Consider the following 20,185-nt stretch of genomic DNA (forward strand, 5'->3'; position numbering starts at 1 on the left):
CCACTGCTTCTCCGCACCACCTGCCTGAGGCGAGGGGACCAAGTCTCCAACACTCCCCCCCCACCACCTCGTTGGAGGGCGGGAAAGCCGCAGGGAGCCGCCCCCCGAGGCGCGGTGGGATCCGCGCAGCCCGGAGCCCCTCCCTCCAGCCCGCGGAGCCTCCTCGCCGCGCAGAGGAGCGAGCACGCGCCCCGCCCCCTCCCGGTCTGGCCAATGGGCGCCCGGGCCGCGCACTGTGTGGCCCCGCCTCCGCCAGGGAAACTTGAAGCAGGAGAAAAGTTTGTACAGAGGCTGGAAGGGCAAGAGCGGAGCTCCGAACAGGCAGCGCGTGAGGAAAATGAACGGCCCCAGGTCAGAGCCTCAGGCCGAGTGGACCTCAAGCCGCCCCCAGGGCGCCAAAAGCGGCCTCAGCTGCTGCCGCCAGCCCCGGTAGCCGCCCGCGCTGCCTTGGGCTGGGAAGGAAGGCGGCCCGAGCCGAGGATCGAGGCTCGGTGCCACCTGCGCGCGCGGCAGTACACCTGAGCGCCGTCCGCCCGCGGACGAGACCCGCGGGCTTCGCAAAGCTTGGATCGTCTTTGAAGAAACGAAGGAAAAGAGAAAGAAAAAAAATCCCAAGATCAGGCTTCACTGACCCATTTCGCTGTCCTTCTGGTTCTCCAAGTTTTTGAAAGCTGACCACTCTGACCCCTGTTCCGGAAAATTGGCAGCCACCGAGAGAGCAGGCTCTGAGAAGGCAAAGGCTTGGTAAGCTCCACATTGAGCGGGGCAAGGCTGAGGGCAGGTTGAAGGCGTGTCCAGGATATCCGAGGCTTGACCCTGGGGGCTTACGTGGCTGCCATCTCCGCGGCTACCACAGGTGAGATAGGGTTGGAGGCACTGGGCAGAGAGCGGTGGGCGAGCGCCCCTTGAGCCGAGCCAGGGAGGGAGGAGCGCGCTCTCCAAATTATCTTCCGTAACCTGGTTTCAGTGAGACTTTTATTGACTCAGAATCTGTCGGGAAAACGAGCAAAACACTTTTCCCTTGAGATAAGTCTTGTTCATCTTGGCAGTGGATGAGTTGGCTTGGGGGGAGGAGGAGAGAATGGCAGTACCAACGTATAAATATTAATGCCAGTAGAGTGGTGCTGCTGGCAGGACGTATCCGGAGCCTGGAGATTTCGGTAGCCGCAGTTGGTAAGTGGCTACAATCCGCAAGGTAGGATCGAGTTGCTCCCCTGGTCTCCTCAGCATATTGTCTCTTGGGCGCGGGTCTGACACCTTTTTGCAAGTGGTAATTTCCGCTCACCGCGTCTTTGTCTCTCCCCTACTAACCGCAGACCCAGCCTCGCACTCCAAGGCAGTGTACCGCCGGCCACCACCATGGCCACCCCTGGAAGCAACGCATCCGCCCTGGCCTCCGACCGACTGAACAGCCCAGTGACCATCCCGGCGGTGATGTTCATCTTCGGGGTAGTGGGCAACCTGGTGGCCATCGTGGTGCTGTGCAAGTCGCGCAAAGAGCAGAAGGAGACGACTTTCTACACACTGGTATGCGGGCTGGCGGTCACCGACCTGCTGGGCACGTTGCTGGTGAGCCCGGTGACCATCGCCACGTACATGAAGGGCCAGTGGCCCGGGGGCCCCGCGCTGTGCGAGTACAGCACCTTCATCCTGCTCTTCTTCGGCCTGTCGGGGCTCAGCATCATCTGTGCCATGAGTATCGAGCGCTACCTGGCCATCAACCACGCCTACTTCTACAGCCACTACGTGGACAAGCGGCTGGCGGGCCTCACGCTCTTCGCGGTCTACGCGTCCAACGTGCTCTTCTGCGCGCTGCCCAACATGGGCCTCGGCAGCTCGCGGCTGCAGTACCCGGACACCTGGTGCTTCATCGACTGGACCACCAATGTGACGGCGCACGCCGCCTTCTCCTACATGTACGCGGGCTTCAGTTCCTTCCTCATTCTCGCCACCGTGCTCTGCAACGTGCTCGTGTGCGCGGCGCTGCTCCGCATGCACCGTCAGTTCATGCGCCGCACCTCGCTGGGCACCGAGCAGCACCACGCGGCCGCAACTGCTGTCGCCGTGGCCCAGGCCGCCTGCCGGGGCTCCTCGGCCGCCGCCTCCCCCGCCCTGCCGCGCCTCAGCGACTTTCGCCGCCGCCGGAGCTTCCGCCGCATCGCGGGCGCCGAGATCCAGATGGTCATCTTACTCATCGCCACCTCTCTGGTGGTGCTGATCTGCTCCATCCCGCTTGTGGTGAGTGGCTGGGGCCAGGGCCCCACTCGGCCCTTTTCCTGCATCCACCTCCCTCCTCCATCTCCCGCTCCCTCCTCTCCCTCTCATTCCTCGGCCACCAACGCGTCTCCTCCAGGTCGGGGCTGGATCTCCACGCTCTGCTTCTCAGAGCAGGCCCAACCTCTTTTTACGCCCCGTCGCTAAAGAGATGCAGCAGGTGCTTTTCCCCTACATCGCCGTTTCCTTCCCTGAAAGCCGGGTTCCTCTCTCTGTCTCTGTCTCTGTCTCTGTCTCTGTCTCTGTCTCTCTCTCGGGACAGCCCCTACCCCTTGCTGCCTGACACTGGTCTTGAGCCTTCCGGGAACACCCGCCGCACTGTCAGATGTGGAGGGGAAACCGTTGTAGTGTGACTTAGCCCCGTCCTCTGCACTGTCTAGGGCAGAATCCGAAACGTCAGGGGTGGTGATCTCTTTGGTGTACACTCCTTACAATAGTGGGGTTTTTAGTGTTTTGATTTATGTCGGGGTTTTTGGTAGCTTATGTAGAATTTTAGAGCTAGAATGGATATTGGATGCATTTTGGTCTAGTCTAACTCCTTCACTTTACACAGGGAGTGACTTGCTTAAAATAATCCAGCAGAGCTAATCTATCAAGCTGAACTCCCTGCTCTTTACCATGCTGGGAAGCACATCGCAGTGCACATGTGGCCCTACACAGGCATGGTCCAGACTCCGGTTCCTTCATTCTCTCTAGGGGCCAGGAAAGCAAGGTTTCTCAGGGGGCATATTAAGGGCAGGCTGATGGACATGGGGTATTGAATTCGAATCCTCAGCTGTGAGAGGTACAGTGCCTTTCTAGAGAAATGGGGTTTTAGAGATGGTCATCTTATTTATTGCCAAGACAAAGCCTTGCAGCTTGAAATGAACCTCAGACCCTTCTGACTCCAAACCCTGCTTCTGTTATATTATGTCATGTCTCCCTCCTAGAACGCTTCTACTTTTGGCCTTCGCAGCAGTGTGTGTATTTGAGTTTTGGTACACTTTATTTTCAGGACACCACCTTCTTTAAAATTGCCTTTGGATTAACTTTCAAAATGTTTTAAAATGTCATAAGCAGAAAGGTTGAAAGCCTACCTAGTTCTCCTCTATTTGCACTAGAAACCCGTGGGCAGATGCACATACTACTGTATCTAGAGTTTCTCATGAAAGCAACTAGTTCTGAGTTTTTCCATCTCTCAGAACACCGCATTCCTGGAAATTCTAAATTATCAACTCAAAAAAGTTTGGGTTTTTTTTATGCTGACTGGGAGCAAGAGAAAATGTAACAGGTTATTATTCCTTCTTTTCCCTTATTAATGCTGTTCAGAGATCTTTAATATAAAAATATTATATCTCTGGTAAAATTGACTGTACATGGAAGGAACTTCAAGGTGGCTGAGAGCCAGCATACAGTAGCTTCTTGCCAATTTGTATAAACAGAAGTAAATGTAATTGGCCAGAAGGGCCTTTAAACCATTGCAGGACCCAGTATAATTTACAGAGTTGATTGAGCCACATAAATATATTTTACTGTCTGTAATGGCAACTCAGAATAAAGTGAGATTTTGGAAGAAACAACTCTGCTCCTGCTGGGGCTTCCTTCTGTGGCCTCTGCCTTATGTTTTACAGAACAGTAAATGCCAAAGTGAATTGCTGTCGTTTGCAGAACATGCACTTTAAGGAACAGAGGAATTAGAGCTAGAAGCTTAGCAACATGCACATACTTTTAAAATGTGTTTTGGTTGGAGATAAGCATGTGAAGCTGTTGATTACCGCACACAGTCACAGATGAATTGTTTTCTTCAAGCCTCTTATGGGCTGAGATAGCAGATCTGACCCGATGGTGCAGGGCCATTTATCACAAAGCCTTTGACATTATTTGAGAAGCAAGAGGCAAGAAATTATAGGAGCTATATTTGTGGTTTGCAAATTAACCACATTTTAACTAACAGGGACTATACGCTATAGAAAGTCAGTATCTTGTAGTAGATATCAAGTCATTTTACCCTGAAAATTGACAATGGCTCAGCTGAGAATTAATCACATGGACATACCTTTGTAAGTAATAAGGAATCATACAAGTAATGGCAGCTTCAGTTTTTAGCCTTTAGTTTTGGCCACTAAAATCTAATTTCAGAATCAATTTAATTGTAAATTAATGATAAGAATGGTGTCATTGTACTACTCACCCAGCCACAGTTTAGCAATTACTGAAAGAATTAAAAGGGAAACATCCACAACTGTAGCCTTCCTTGGGTTACTTTTACAACTTCCTTGTTGTTTCATGTTTCTCTTATTCATATTGTAATTTAAGTTGAAAGTTTCTGAACTTTGACATTTAAAACAGTCAGATCTATCTTCAGTTCCAAGGAAACGAATGAAGCATCTCTTTTAACTTTATCAAATAAAGATGGTCATTAATCCTATTTGAGGCAAATCAAACCCTTCGAAACATTTAAAATGCTTTGGAAATAATAGAGCAAATACAGTTTATGTGCAGTTTAGCAAAGCTTGACTCACAACATGTAAGGAAAACAAGCAGTCACTGCAAAGGACCCACATTTTTTATATTTTGGACACCAGGGAAGGAGAAACTACAGTGGCTCTTAGAGGGCAGTTGATATTGAATTTAGGATCAAAAGTAAATTTTAATTTGTTATCCAAAATATATATGTCGCATAAATAGACCTTGGAATGGAAATTTGAGAAAGGCTGGAAAATTAGTTGTGGATATATAAGGAACTGTGCTGAAGTTGCAAAATTTTCTAAAGTGAGTCATAAACAATGAACAGAAAAGATGTAAATACAATGGACAGGGAACATTACATGACAAGGTTTAGTGGGAAGGCGGTGGTTGTCATTTTGTCTATTCTATTTATAACCAGGCTCTGGTTTTTAAAATACAAGAGAAGCTAAAGAAATGAAAGACTCTATGCTTAAGATAAATAAAAGGGATTGAATTCTTTAGAAATATGTGAGACAGCCTCCTAAGGTCCTGGTGTTAAATGCTGCAGCTGGATCAACGTCTGGTGCCTAATTTTGCAGTTACTAATGTTACGGTAATGATTAAAATCCAATCTTTTGCCTCAGGGCTAAACAGTTACACTGTAGGATTTGAAAAGGCATTTTCCCCCCATGCACAGGCAAGCCATGGCAGTATTTACTGCTTACTTGTTTCTTTATTTTCTTTCTTCTTACTCTGAAGTAGCAAGCATTCATCTCTGTTAAGGGCAGAATGGCCAATTTGACTCATCTTCTGCCTGGGACGGGTGAAACTTAGGTCTTCAGGAAAATAGCTTCCTGTAAGTGTTTATTTGTTTCCTTACTATAAACTAGTTGTCTGCATAAAGACTTCATCAGCATCTGATCAACAAAGGTTTATTAGAGCAGAAGAAAGCTGTGTAGACTTTTGTTTACTGTAGGCAGACTGGAAGTGGAATCTTAAAACAACTGATGGGGTTTCAGATGAGTAAAAATCACATCTAGAGGTACATGAGGAATACCATAAATCCAGGCACTATTACAGCAGAACCTGAAGGATCTGATTATTTTTTTCAAATATATTTGGCTAAATTAAAAAATAGCAATGCCCCAAAGCAGATTTTTAGCCATAACATAAAATTGCAGACCCAGCAGTAAGTACCTTGAAGACTGCAAAGCAGCACATAAAAGTAAGGTGTTTTCCCTGCATCTCATCTGAGTCTTAAAAAAAGCTCTAGGCAGAAAGGAGGGCTGACCAATATCTTCGCTCCTTCTGCACCTCAGATTCCTCAACTGCAGATGAAGACTATATCATGCTACTTCCTGGGTGGCTGTGGGTGAGTTCTAGTCTAATGTTCCTTTCGCCATGCTGTGCTGACCTGTCAAGGCTTGGTTATGGAACATTTGCTAATAAGATATTTTTCCCCCAGAGCTGAAGTGATTCTTGCAGGCTCCTATTAGAATGTTGAAAGTTAGAGTTTAAAAAAACAAACACTTGGGCCGGGAAGATCCCACATGCCACGGAGCAACTAAGCCCGTGCGCCACAACTACTGAGCCTGCGCTCTGGAGCCCACGAGCCACAACTGCTGAGCCCACGTGCCACAACTACTGAAGCCCACGCGCCTACTCTCGCCGTAACTATAGAAAGCCCGTGCACAGCAACGAAGACCCAACGCAGCCAAAAATAAATAAATTAAATAAAACAAATTTATTAAAAAAAAAACCAAACACTTCATAAATAAATTTTCAATGTACAGACCTGACCTACAGAGACGAGGCACTTCGCCTGCAGTTAAATGGCCAGTTAGTGAGGCAGAGGGAAGGAGAACAGAGCTGTCACTCTACCACACAGCCAAGCACTCTCTCCACTCTCCTTTACTTAGAGATTTTTTTGTCACTAAATTAAAAAAAAAAAAAAGGTAAGCATTTCTAGTACCAGCTGTGTCAATTTTGGACTCTTCACGGGGCAGTTAGATAACTGAGCACACACAGATCATTCCTTTTATGTGCTCAGAACAGAACAAGGAGCACACACACACAAATCCAGTTACAGGTTCTTGTCATTTGTTGGAAAACATTTCTACCTCGACAGTCAACTACCAAATGAGTCTAATCAAAATTTCAACATTCTTTTTCAATTAGACATTCCCCGCCAACAAGTTAATTCTTAAACAGGAAGTATGTGTTTTTGATACCGTGTCATTAACTATATACCCCAAAGCTGCCTCTAAGCTGTGGTTTAAAAATTATTGGTATATTCCACAGTGGCCAAGCCTCCACATATTTGTACTAAGCCCTTTCATAATTTGCTCATAAATTCTTTACGGAGCAGAGCCAGGATTTGAACAGAACGTGGGCATTCATCTTTACAACATGTAGCCCCCCTTATAGCTTTCCTGTCATCACATCTAATTTTGAATTTATCATCTTTTCTCCAAGTTATGTTCCAATGCTCCTGAATCCTAATGTCTAGTCATCTTTGAGAAGTTTAGAATATTGTCGTGTATGCCAATTTTAACAATAAGCCATAGGCGCAAATCTGCAGCTACTGAAAAATAGACTAACTTTTAAAATTGCAAGAGACTGTATGTGTTGTTTGTATTCAGTGAATTCTTTTAAGGTGTTTCCCCGCCCGCCTCTGACTCAGAGGTTCAGTTTTCTCAGCAGCACACTCTTCCAAAACTGAAAACTGCCTGAACGTGTTTATTTGTGTAACAAGAGCCCATTGGACAGGAATTGCAGAAAAGTGCTTTCCCCTCCCTACATGACACTGAAGTCCTGCTGCGGATGGTCCCATCTTAATCTGGGGTTTCCCCCCTTTCGGCAGAGCAAATCAAGTAGCCTTTAAAGCGAGGCAGAGATGGCTATATTTTTTTCAAACCTTATGAAGTGGGTGGGCATTTTGTTCTTTTTTGCCTTCTTTTTCTCTACTTCAAGTCAGTCTCCAATGAGAACATGCTGCAAAGGAAAACTCTTTCATCTTGATTTTTTTCAAATGATTTGACCAACTTTTGAGAATGTTTTTACCTGAATTTGGAATGTTGCTTTTCAAACTCATGTTTATTGCTACCCCATGAGCTCTCCTTTCCTGAGAAGACATTAAATGACCAGGTTCAGTAGCTTGTATTAATTGTAAGCACCCCCCGACCACGGAACTCTGAAATAAGGCTCTCTTTCATTCCCTTAACAGTACTCAGAATTAATTACTGCTGAACATGAAGTGAGCGACAAAGATGATTCTTTCCTTGCCTCTCGTCACCTTTGATTATGAAAGTCCATTATTAATTTTTTTACAACACTCTGACTTTTCTGAAAGGTCATGGGAATTTAAAAATTGAATGGTAACTCCTAATATTACATTCCCTTAAATAGCTACAAATTTCATTCCTTCTATATCCATTTCAGCTGTTCAAAATTCTTCCTCCTTTCAGTAGTAACCATGTTTCCCTAGAGGAAGCAGTGGGAGAAACAACTAGCAACAAAACATTTCTGTTAAAAATCTGAGAAATGCAAAGTTTAGAATTAACCAAGATTCTGTTCTGAAAGAGGGTCTTGGAGGTGGCTGGGCAAAACGCTTCCTTTTTATTTTTTTAATTTATTTATTTATTTATTTATTTTTGGCTGTGTTGGGTCTTCGTTTCTGTGCGAGGGCTTTCCCCAGTTGCGGCAAGCGGGGGCCGCTCTTCATCGCGGTGCGCGGGCCTCCCACGATCACGGCCTCTCTTGCTGCGGAGCACAGGCTCCAGACGCGCAGGCTCAGTAGTTGTGGCTCACAGGCCTAGTTGCTCCGCGGCATGTGGGATCTTCCCAGAAGAACCCGTGTCCCCTGCGTTGGCAGGCAGATTCTCAACCACTGCGCCACCAGGGAAGCCCGCACAACGCTTCTTAAGCGGCCCTTGGGACCAAAAACTCCCAAGTGGAGCAACACTGCCACCTAGAGGCTGGAAGTCTCAAATTCGCACAAATCCTGCCTTAGGTTTTTCACTAGAGGCTACTACACACCAGGGAGGGCCTGATACTAACAGATTTAAATCTATCCTTTCTTTCACCCTTAGGAACCTACTGTGTGATGTGAGTAAAATATAGATCTCACGCTTTTTACCAATAATTCCCTTGTCAGGAAATAATTCTTAAACAGAAAGCCAGCCGGCCTTAAAACAGAAAAAGCAACATGGAAGTCATCTGGAGACCTGGGGCCCAGACCAAAATCGCCCACCAACAGGGTGGGGGATCTAAATAAGGTTCTCAAAACGTCCAGGTTTCTGTAACACTTCATCTGAGAAAAGGTCCGTAGACCTGAGGGAATCTCGGTGCCCAGGCGCAGCTGAGAACCTCAATAAAGAGTATGGTGGAAGGAAACCAAGATGCTTTGTTTCACTGGTTTTTGAAAGGATAGAAAATCAGTCATCCTTTGTCTTGACAGTATCATTTATCCAAACATGGTTTCTAATAGTATTTTAAGAGTAGTCATCATAAACTGCTGTTCATTCTAGTTCAGTTTTTATTTAGCTGTCTTCCAGAGATCAAGGTAATTTCATCTTAGAGCCATTTGACCGCATTATTCTATGAGATTTGCAGGACTGTAATTGCTTATTCAAAACACTTAGCACCAGATGTGTTTTCAATTCAGAACTTCTTGGCTTTTAGAAGAGTTATTTAGTAATACACTAAATGTATAAATGTATAAAATGTAATATCCCCATCAGAACTGGAACAGGACCTCTGGAGCAAAACATAGGAATATTCACATTAAGTGGAATAAATAAAATTATAAATCACCTCATGGTCTAGTCAGTTCAGGTTTTACAACCAAAAACAAAACAAAGCAAATGAATAACAAAACAATAACAACTTCTTGATAAAGGATTATAAGCCTGTGGTTGATTGAGGTCTGAACTCCAGTGTAGGAAGAAACAGAAATGCAGTTACACCTCACTGATCTATAGCATCATCTAGAAATAAGTTTCATATAAGTTGAGTTTTGCAGATTAATGAAATTTATTCACACGTTTTAGGCTTTTTTATCCAATTTGTTATAAATCTTTCTAAAATATCCCTATTCTTTCTTAGTGACTCATACACCATGAATATTAATTATTATACTGTATGGCAAAGTGGCAATGTCATCAACTCTTATTAAAGTTAGAGATATTTGTCCCTAATTAAATGGCTCCAGCTATGCTTTTATGAGTTCTTTCTTCTTTTTATGGTTTTTAATGCATCCTCCTTGGCTGTGAGACTCACTTCTTACTTCTCCCTAACCTTAAATAATTACTGAAGGCAATAATAATTATCAAATAATTACTAAAGACAGATGGCAGTTACCTTAAAACCACTATTTTTATATGAATTACAGTGAGTTTTTTTTTTATTAATTAATTAATTACTTTTTAAATTTTTGGCTGTGTTGGGTCTTCGCTTCTGTGAGGGCTTTCTCTAGCTGTGGCAAGCGGGGGCCACTCTTCATTGCGGTGTGCGGGCCTCTCACTATCGCGGCCTCTCTTGTTGCGGAGCACAGGCTCCAGACGCGCAGGCTCAGTAGTTGTGGCTCACGGGCCTAGTTGCTCCGCGGCATGTGGGATCCTCCCAGACCAGGGCCCGAACCCGTGTCCCCCGCATTGGCAGGCAGACTCTCAACCACTGCACCACCAGGGAAGCCCCCTGCAGTGAGATTTTTATATAAAAGATCCTGGTGGAATTAGAGGTAAGACCCAGACATCATCATCATCATCATCATCATCATCATCACCATCATCATCATCATCATCATCATCATCATCCTCATCATCCTCATCATCCTCATCATCATCCTCCTTTAAGAGAAAAATTCTGGGGTTTTTTTTTCGTTTATATATATATATACACACACATATATTTATTTATTGAGATATAATTGTTATATAATATATTTGTTTCAGGTGCACAGCATAAGGATTCAATATTTTTATATATTGCAAAATAATCACCACAATAAGTCTAATTAACATCTATCCCCACACATAATTACAAGATGTTTTTCTTATGATGAGAGCTTCTAAGATCTGCTCTTCAGGAGTAAATGTGAAAGTGTACATTTAACAAGTACTTTTATGAAGCAGACTCACAGGTATAGAGAACAAACTAGTGGTTACTAGTGGGGAGAGGGAAGGGGGAGGGGCAACAAAGGGGTAGGGGATTAAGAGGTACAAGCTATTAGGTATTGAATAAGGTACAAGAATATATTCTACAACACAGGGAATACAGCCAATATTGTATAATAACTATAAATGGAGTATAACCTTTAAAAATTGTGAATCACTGTATTGTACACCTGTAATTTACATAACATTGTACATCAACTATACTTCAATTTTTTAAAAAGAGAAAAAAATAATAAGTGCTTCTACCTCTAAGGAATAAAATGATAGTCTTCCTTAAGTTTACACAAATTCATACTCTTTTCATTGAGTCATTTGAAGTTCCCAGAAGTTGGCATATCATTTCATTCTTCCATGACTTTGCACATAGAATTACTCTACTTAAAATGCTATGTCTGGGCTTCCCTGGTGGCGCAGTGGTTGAGAATCCGCCTGCCAATGCAGGGGACACGGGTTCGAGCCCTGGTCCAGGAAGATCCCACATGCCACAGAGCAACTAAAACCGTGCGCCACCAACTACTGAGCCTGTGCTCTAGAGCCCGCGAGCCACAACTACTGAGCCCACTTGCCACAACTACTGAAGCACGTGCGCCTAGAGCCCGTGCTCCGCAACAAGAGAAGCCACCACAATGAGAAGCCTGCGCACCGCAACGGAAGAGTAGCCCCTGCTCGCTGCAACTAGAGAAAGCCCGTGCGCAGCAACAAAGACCCAACGCAGCCAAAAATAAATAAAATAAAATGCTATGTCCTTCCTTCTAAATTCAGCAAACTCCCACTCATCCATCAAAACTCAGTCCAAGCTCCTCTCCCACAGGAAGCATCTTCTGATGCCCTCCCCTCCAGGTCTGGGTGAGCTGTGCCCCCTGTAAATGCCTCTCATCATTTACCCCCAGCAATAGTTGATCTACCTTCCTGTTTTGCATGCTGTAGGTTACTCTCTGCCTTCAAGTGTTGTTTGGTCTTTAATGCAGCTTTTTGTGCCCAGAACCTATCACAATGCCTAACACACAATAAAGGCTTACTATTAAATGATTAAATGCATGAAAGAATATGAGTAAATAAGTGATTACAGTAAGAGCAAAAACGTTTAACTGTCAAAAATAAGACTCCACAACAGCAAAAAGGCCATTAGGGTCTCCTTGTGTTTACTTCATTCATGCCATCCCGGCCTGTGCTGGGCTGGCAGACGTGCCCCTTCCCTTGAATAGCTCAAACTGCACTCGAATGAGCTGTCATCCCTGTTGGGCTGTCCAGAGTGCTCTTGGCTGTTTACTGGCTCAAATGCTCCACAGACACAAAGGAGGGATGGATTCCCTGAGTGGCAGTTGTTGAGCGAAACTATAGTTCCCAGGCAGCAGGGAGCCAGTGAAGGTTTAGCAGCCAAGTAGCATAATCAGATCTGCATTTTAGAAATAATCTCCTGGTGGTAGTTTGGAGGATGGATTGGAAAGAATAGAAATCGGAGGTGGGAAAGCTAGTTTGGTGGTTGATGCAGTTGTCCAGGTGAGGAATGCAGTTAGAGGGGAAAAAAGGGGAAAGGTTTTCTTTTTTTCTTCTTTTCATTTATTGTATTTATTTATTTATTGACATATAGTTAGCTTATAGAAAAGATTTTTGAAGGAAGAGTTGATAACACTAGATGATTATTATAACTGGGGAACAGATTCATATAGAGAAAATAAAAACTGTTCTCTGGTCATGCTAGATGATAATAGATTCAGATATTGGTTTAAAAGTTTCCAGGCTATTCTTTCTAGATCCTAAAATAAATTTCTGGGCTTTTCTGTGATTAGATGATTAGTTGACTTCCAAAATAAGTTTCATTTAAATATATACAAAGCCAACTGGCATAAAGGAAATCAGTGCCTATTGGGGAAAAAAGGATACTTCATTAGAATTACAAAAACTTGAAAGCACTCACAGAAATGAAGTTAATAAAATTCTTCTCCAGGGAACTTCATGCATATGTTACCTGTACACACATTGCATTCTTTTATACCATCTTTGATCTTGGGAAGATATTCATAAGGTAGTTACAAATATATTAAAGTTACACTGACTTGAAACATAAATGTTAATCGGTGGTTTTTCTGAAGCTAATTGTGTATGCTGCTCTTTTCCTGGCACTTATTAACAGAAAAGAGGGCAGCTACCTAATGTTACTAAGTTAGACGTTGCATAAAAATGTTTCTCCCAGTTGCTTAATGATAAACACTAAATGTGGGCATCTCATTTACACAGGTGCGGGTGTTCATCAACCAGTTATATCAACCAAATTTGGAGCGAGTAATCAGCAAAAACCCAGATTTGCAGGCCATCCGAATTGCTGCTGTGAACCCCATCCTGGATCCCTGGATATACATCCTCCTGCGGAAGACAGTGCTCAGTAAAGCGATAGAGAAGATCAAATGCCTCTTCTGCCGCATCGGGGGTTCGCGCAGAGAGCGTTCGGGGCAGCACTGCTCAGACAGTAGAAGGACATCCTCCGCCGTGTCCGGCCACTCTCGCTCCTTCCTCTCCCGGGAGCTGAAGGAGGTCAGCAGCACGTCTCAGACCCTCCTTTACATGCCAGACCTCAGTGAAAATGGCCTTGGAGGCAGGAATTTGCTTCCGGGCGTGCCTGGCATGGGCCTGACCCAAACAGACAGCACATCACTTAGGACTCTGCGAATATCAGAAACCTCAGACTCCTCACAGGGGCAGGACTCGGAGAGTGTCTTACTGGTGGACGAGGTTGGTGGGAGTGGCAGAGCTGGACCTGCCCCAAAGGGGAGCTCCCTGCAAGTCACATTTCCCAATGAAACACTGAACTTATCAGAAAAATGTATATAGTAGTGAAGGAAAGAAATACAGCACTATTTCTGGAAGCTTCTAAGATCCTGTGCAATAGACACATAAATGAACTGTTTAGCCGTGCTCAGAAGGGCCCTCTTCATTCTACAATGCACATTAGAGAATATCCTGGCTTTTGAGCACTTTTCAAACAATCAAGTTGATTCCTATGGGTCCCGAGGTCTGAAGCACATTGGTTGCCACCTCGCTATGATATAGGATTTCGGTTACAACTTGATGGCTGGGAAGATGTACCCTCAGTTTTTCTACTTGATAGGAGGATGGCATAAGTTTGTTATTTTCATAACATCAAGAGCTTTATATCTGGCACACAGCAGAAGGCCAGGTACAGAAGGGCTCCATTCCAATAAACTAGGAGGACTATCTTATGGATGATTTAAGTGTCTCACTAAAGCATGAAATGTGAATTTTATTGTTGTAAATATGATTTAAGGTATTTAAAGTATTGTCTTCTCTGTGAGAAGGTTTATTGTTAATACAAGGTATAATAAAATTATGGTAACCCCTCTCCCCCTAGTATAACCAGCTGAAGTTGCAGATGTTAGATATTTTTCATAACCAAGGTTCAGGCTATGGTGTTGAAAATTCACAGTGAGAGTCATATCTATAAAAAAGATATAAATTTTTAAAAGAAAGAGTTTAGCACTATTAAAGGAATAAAGCAAAATACTATTTAAGACATGAAAATTACAGGCCAAAATATTAAAGTTCTTTCTAAGCTATGTGTAATACATAGTGAAAAACGTTTAGTGATGCTGCATGCATTTATCCAGGAAACTGATTTCAGGAGAACCTAACATGCTGATAAATATTTTGTACTTCTGTCCTCTCTAGCTGGTACTTTTTAAAATGTAACATAAATTTTAAAAAGTGTTTAATAAGTAACCCATAATTGAAGTGTATAATATAAAAATAAAAAGTCTAAGCAGCTTGTTTTCCCCCCCAGAAGTGTGCATAGTTTTACTTTCCTAAGGAATGATCTAGAATATTCTTTAAAATTTAAGAGAAAGGCAGATTGCACCATGAAGGGCTTTACTTGGAGGCGTGGAAGGATTGGTTAAATTAGCCTTTCACAGATGTCACAACAGAAGGGGTACAGAAATTGGGCACGTAAGGGTCATCTTCTAAAAGTTTTGTGTTAACGCCCAGTAATGCTGTACACATATTTGAAGAACCTTCTCAAAGAAATATTAAGCATGTTTTGTTGCTTAAAGTGTTTGTTTTCGTGAATTGCTTGGTTGTAATTAAATTGAGCCTGATAGTGATGTGGTTTTAAGCAGTTGTACCAACTGAAATTATTTTGGAGATTAAAATAAATAAATACAGTCAGTCTGAGTTCCGTATCATCAGTTTCGGAAAACTCGTGTGATTTTTGTGTGTTTGTTTCAGGTCATCTTTCATCTTTTTAAATTGAAGTATTTAAAAATTTTTATTTTAAAATAATGTCGGAGGTAAAGTTACAAGAATAGCACAGAGCCTTGGATCCACTTAATGAAGACGGGCATTTAGAAACCAAGATCTGGGTGCGAAGTGTACTCAAAATTACCAGTCTGTATGGATAGTAGGGGAGACAGTATTATGCTTTACTTGCTACATGTAAAGGATCCAAATATTTAATATTAAACAATTAGCATAAACTTGTGACCCTTCCTACTTGTTAATTCTCTAGATCAGTGCTTTTCAAGCTTTAGCATGCATCACAGTCATCTGCAAGTCTTGTGAAAACACGAAGTTTCTGATTCAGTAGGTCTGGGGTATATCCTAGGTGATGCTGACGCTGGCAGTATTAAAACACGCTGAGTAGCAACAATCCCCAGGAGTGAGGTTATGATTTTTTGTGTGTGTGATTTTTTTTTTTTAGAGAGATTTTTGGATGATATCAGAAAAACAAGACTGTCATCTTCACAGTCCTGATGGCTTAGTGATTTTCGGCTGAGGGAGGGCTACCTCAGAAAAGGAGATCTGGCTCAAACTTCTGAAATGTTGTATTTTGCCGTGCTAACCAATGAATAAGAAACAATGTTTTCAGAGAATATTTTACTTGTGAGAGAAGCTTTTGTTTTTCTTCCATGTATACGGACAATGAGACAACATCTAAATTTATGTATAAATGAATATATATATTCATCACCCATGTTCATGGAGGAAAAACAAAGCCTCATTCAGAAGTTAGCATTACTAATAGTCAAGGCATAATCTCACTCATCCTTTACTTCGGGTTCACCACCCAGAATGCTGATCCTGGCTTATTCTTTTTTTTTTTTTTAATTGGAATAAAACTCACATATAATAAAATTTGCCTTGTAAAGTACTGTAGCGTATTCACAGAGTGCAACCATGACTCCTAATTCCGGAACATGTTCATCACCCCCAAAAGAAACCACATACCCATTTGCAGTCACTCCCAATTCACCTTTCCCCCTAGACCCTGGCAACCACTGTATCTCTATGGATTTGCCTATTCTGGACAGAAATGTAATCATACAATATATGGCCTTTACTGTCTGCATAATATTTTCAAAGTTCATCCATGTTGCAGCATGAATCAGTACTTCATTCCTGATTTATGGCTGGATAATATTTCATTGTGTGAATATACCACATTTCGTTCATCCATGCATCAGTTGATGAGCATTTGGGTTGATTCCATTATTTGGCTGTTATTAATACTGCTGATAGCCACAGTTGTGTACAAGTATTTGTGGGAACATACTGTTTTCAATTCCCTATATACCTGGGAGTGAAACTGCTGGGTCATTTATTAAGTATATATTTAACTTTTTGAGGAACTGCCAAATGTTTTCCCAAGTGACTGCACCATTTTACATTCCCACCAGCAATGTACAAGCGTTTCAAGTTCTCCACATCCTCATCAATACGTGTTATTGTCTTTTTAAATTATTACGGTCATCCTAATGGGTATGAAGTGGTGTCTCACTGTGGTTTCGATTTGCATTTCCCTAGTGACAAATGATGTTGAGAATCTTTTTCTTATAATTTTTTTTAAATGGTAATTTTATATGTATTTTTAATTTATTTATTTTTGGCTGCGTTGGGTCTCCGTTGCTGCACTCGGGCTTCCCGTTGTGGTGGCTTCTCTTGTTGCGGAGCAAGGGCTCTAGGCGCACGGGCTTCAGAAGTTGTGGCACGTGGGCTCAGTAGTTGTGGCTCACGGGCTCTGGAGCACAGGCTCACTGGTTGTGGTGCATGGGTTTAGTTGCTCTGTGGCATGTGGGATCTTCCCAGACCAGGGCTCAAACCCGTGTCCCCTGCATTGGCAGGCAGATTCTTAACCACTGCACCACCAGGGAAGTCCCAATGTTGAGAATCTTTTCGTATGCATACTGGCCATTTGTATATCTTCTCTGGAGAAATGCCCATTCAAATCATTTGTGCATTTTTAAATTGGATATTATGTCTGTATTAGTTTGCTAGGGCTGCCATAACAAAGTACCATAGACTGGTTGTCTTCAACAACAGAAATTTATTTTCTCACAGTTCTGGAGGTTGAAGGTCCAAGATAAAGGCACTGGCAGATTTGGTTTCTCCCAAGGCCTCTCTCCTTGGCTTGTGATGGTTGCCTCCTTGCTGTCTTGCCACGTGTACACATGCATCCCTGGTGTCTCTTTAAGAGGACACCAGTCAGGATCTTCCCTGGTGGCGCAGTGGTTAAGAATCCACCTGCCAATGCAGGGGACACGGGTTTGAGCCCTGGGCCGGGAAGATCCCACATGCCGCGGAACAACTAAGCCCATGTGCCACAACTACTGAGCCTGCGCTCTAGAACCCGCGAGCCACAACTACTGAAGCCCACACGTATAGAGCCTGTGCTCCTCAACAAGAGAAGCCACCGCAATGAGAAGCCCGCACGTCTCAACGAAGAGCAGCCCCCGCTCGCCGCAACTAGAGAAAGTCCGTGCACAGCAATGAAGACCCAATGCAGCCATAAATAAATAAATAAATAAATATATTAAAAAAAAAAAAAAAGAGGACACCGGTCACATTGGATTAAGGCCCACCCTTATGACTTCATTTAAACTTAATTACCTCCTTAAAGGCCCTATCTCCAAATACAGTCACACTGGGGGTTTTAGGGCTTCACCATGTTAATTTCGGGGGGGGGGGGATACAATTCAGCCCATAACACTATCTTTTTATTGTTGAGTCTGGCTTATTCTAAAAAGAACAACCAAAGGAAGAAAAACTTCAGCATTGTTCACCATCTATTCCACATTTACTTATAAAACTTACCAACTATGTTATGCAAAGACAGTTTTTTTGTTGTGGGAAACTTGTTTCTGATCATTTAGAGTGTCCAACTTTCCATGCAGGACAGTTCTGATTATCTAACTGGCTAGTATTAAATCCTACCTGGTCCCAGTAGGATATAGCAGACAGGAAGATAATTTTAACACCATCTCATAATCTTTAAGACAATCTCATAATCTAACCAACCAGGTCAAGTGTATTAGAAAAGATTGTGATATTGGTACAGCTATTAAAGTGGTACTTTGACTAGAAGACCATGGAATGCAAGAGTCTTTTCCCAAAGTACAGCCACCCCTCTGCACAAGTTTCTTATTGGAGCCACAAACACAAAGGGCCATGGAAAAATCAAGGCATAGTAGTATTCACTGTTAGCTATACCTTTGGCCTTAGACTTTAATGCAGAAATATCCGCACTACATGAAACAGTCATTTTTCCTAAACTACTTGTCATAGTTTCAGAACAAAACAAGCCATGAAGTTTGCTCTCTTTTCACTGCTTCCCCACCTCAGGCCCTTCCTACCACCACCGAACCTGAGTCTAAGATGCTGCAAGTGTGATCTTACGATTGCTCTCAAGGTACACCAGAAGTGGAACCAGAGAAAAATAGACTCAGCTCGAGAGAACATTCGACCCTATTGTTTAGCCTGAGCTGCCCTAGGCCACACATGGGGCTGTAGCCCTAGGTTGGAAGTGCTTTGGAAGAAAAGAAGAGAGAAAGATAGTTGGGCTTCTTGTCTTTGTATCAATATCAGCATCTCTACCATTCATTCACAACCTTATATTTACCCTCCCAGGTCATCCACCCCATTCCACACCACAGAAGAGGAGGACAGAGGAGCACACCAGACATAGCTGTGTCCTAACAACTTTCTACCACAGCAAGTCCATACACTAAAATCTGAACAACTGGGTAAATATTTCTCTTTCTTGAGTTCAATACAAGGAAGAAACAAAGAGAATTCCAAGAACAGTGATGAAAGAGAACTCAAGGCAACAGCTCTGCAGTAGAACACAGTGAAACTAGCCTAAGGCAGGAGAGGGGGTTCTGGATGTCTCTAGGTTAAAAAAAAAAAGAAAGAAAAAGAAAATCAATGGATTATTTTATATTTGGAATATTGAGGGGGAGTATTATATTTCTATTAGAGGGGATATTTGTAATATATACATGGAAAACTAAAGAACAAAAAAAAAGGCAATTATTGACTCCATGAAAAACAAAGAGAAGTATAAGAAAGGTAAAATAAAAATAATAGACTAGGTGAGACTAACTATGTGTAATAATTACATAGTCATATTAAACAATGAATATAGATTGAGGCCAAAATTATAATCAACTGTATTGGAAATAGATGCAGAAGTAGTAAGTAAATATATTGAGGAAATGTAAGAGAGCCAAATCATATTCCAAATAGTTCATGTCGTAAATTTCTAAAAAAAAAAAAAAAAAAAATGAATAAGCAGTGAAATCGTAATTATATATACACACACATACGTATCTATGCAGTGAAATCACATGTGTGTATGTGTGTGTATATATATATATATATATTCACACCCTTATACACCAATCATATTTGTAAAAATTTTATAGTATGAAAATACCAAGTATGCTTTAGAAACTCTAATACATTGTTGGTGGGGTATAAAATTAGAACCATTTTGAAAAAATGAACTTGGCGTGATCTACTGAAATTGAGGATGTACACAACATCAATACGAATAATAACTGCAAGGACTGAAACATATATGTCTCAATGCATGACTTCATAATGATACAAAAACGAAACAGAACACCTCACTCATCACCTTTGGAGGGTGCTAGAGAACCAACGTATTATTTTGAAAAGTGCTACATAAAGGGGAAGAACAAAGCCTCCACTACATAAACTGCCTGTACTACATAAATTGTTTCCAAGGTAACAAAATAGTTGATGAGGGGAAGTTTTTCTTCAAAGATGTTTTCTAGCACCAGAATTCTAACAATTATCACCATTTGTAGCCTCTAATGAAACAATGAATCTAGGCAATGATAGTCAACAGCTGCTGACATTACAAAGAGAAAGAAATAGCCAGAAATATTTAACTTCTGGTCTAAATATCCAAAACCACCCATGATGTATTCTTACCAGAAAATTGAAGAATTCTAAACATTTTATAGGAAATGTAGGTACAGAGTAACATTAATGAT

General features: G+C 42.5%; 1 protein-coding gene across 1 annotated transcript; it reads left to right on the forward strand.

Moving 5' to 3' along the window:
* The first annotated feature begins 435 nt into the window (after positions 1 to 435).
* On the forward strand, positions 436 to 13,893 carry PTGER4 (prostaglandin E receptor 4). The gene is made up of 3 exons (XM_068532497.1): positions 436 to 744; positions 1,317 to 2,238; positions 13,116 to 13,893. The coding sequence occupies exons 2-3, from the start codon at positions 1,360 to 1,362 to the stop codon at positions 13,704 to 13,706; spliced, it is 1,470 nt and encodes a 489-aa protein (XP_068388598.1). The 5' UTR covers positions 436 to 744; positions 1,317 to 1,359; the 3' UTR covers positions 13,707 to 13,893.
* Positions 13,894 to 20,185: the final 6,292 nt, after the last annotated feature.

This window comes from Eschrichtius robustus, chromosome 2, assembly GCF_028021215.1.
Source record: "Eschrichtius robustus isolate mEscRob2 chromosome 2, mEscRob2.pri, whole genome shotgun sequence".
Taxonomy (NCBI): domain Eukaryota; kingdom Metazoa; phylum Chordata; class Mammalia; order Artiodactyla; family Eschrichtiidae; genus Eschrichtius; species Eschrichtius robustus.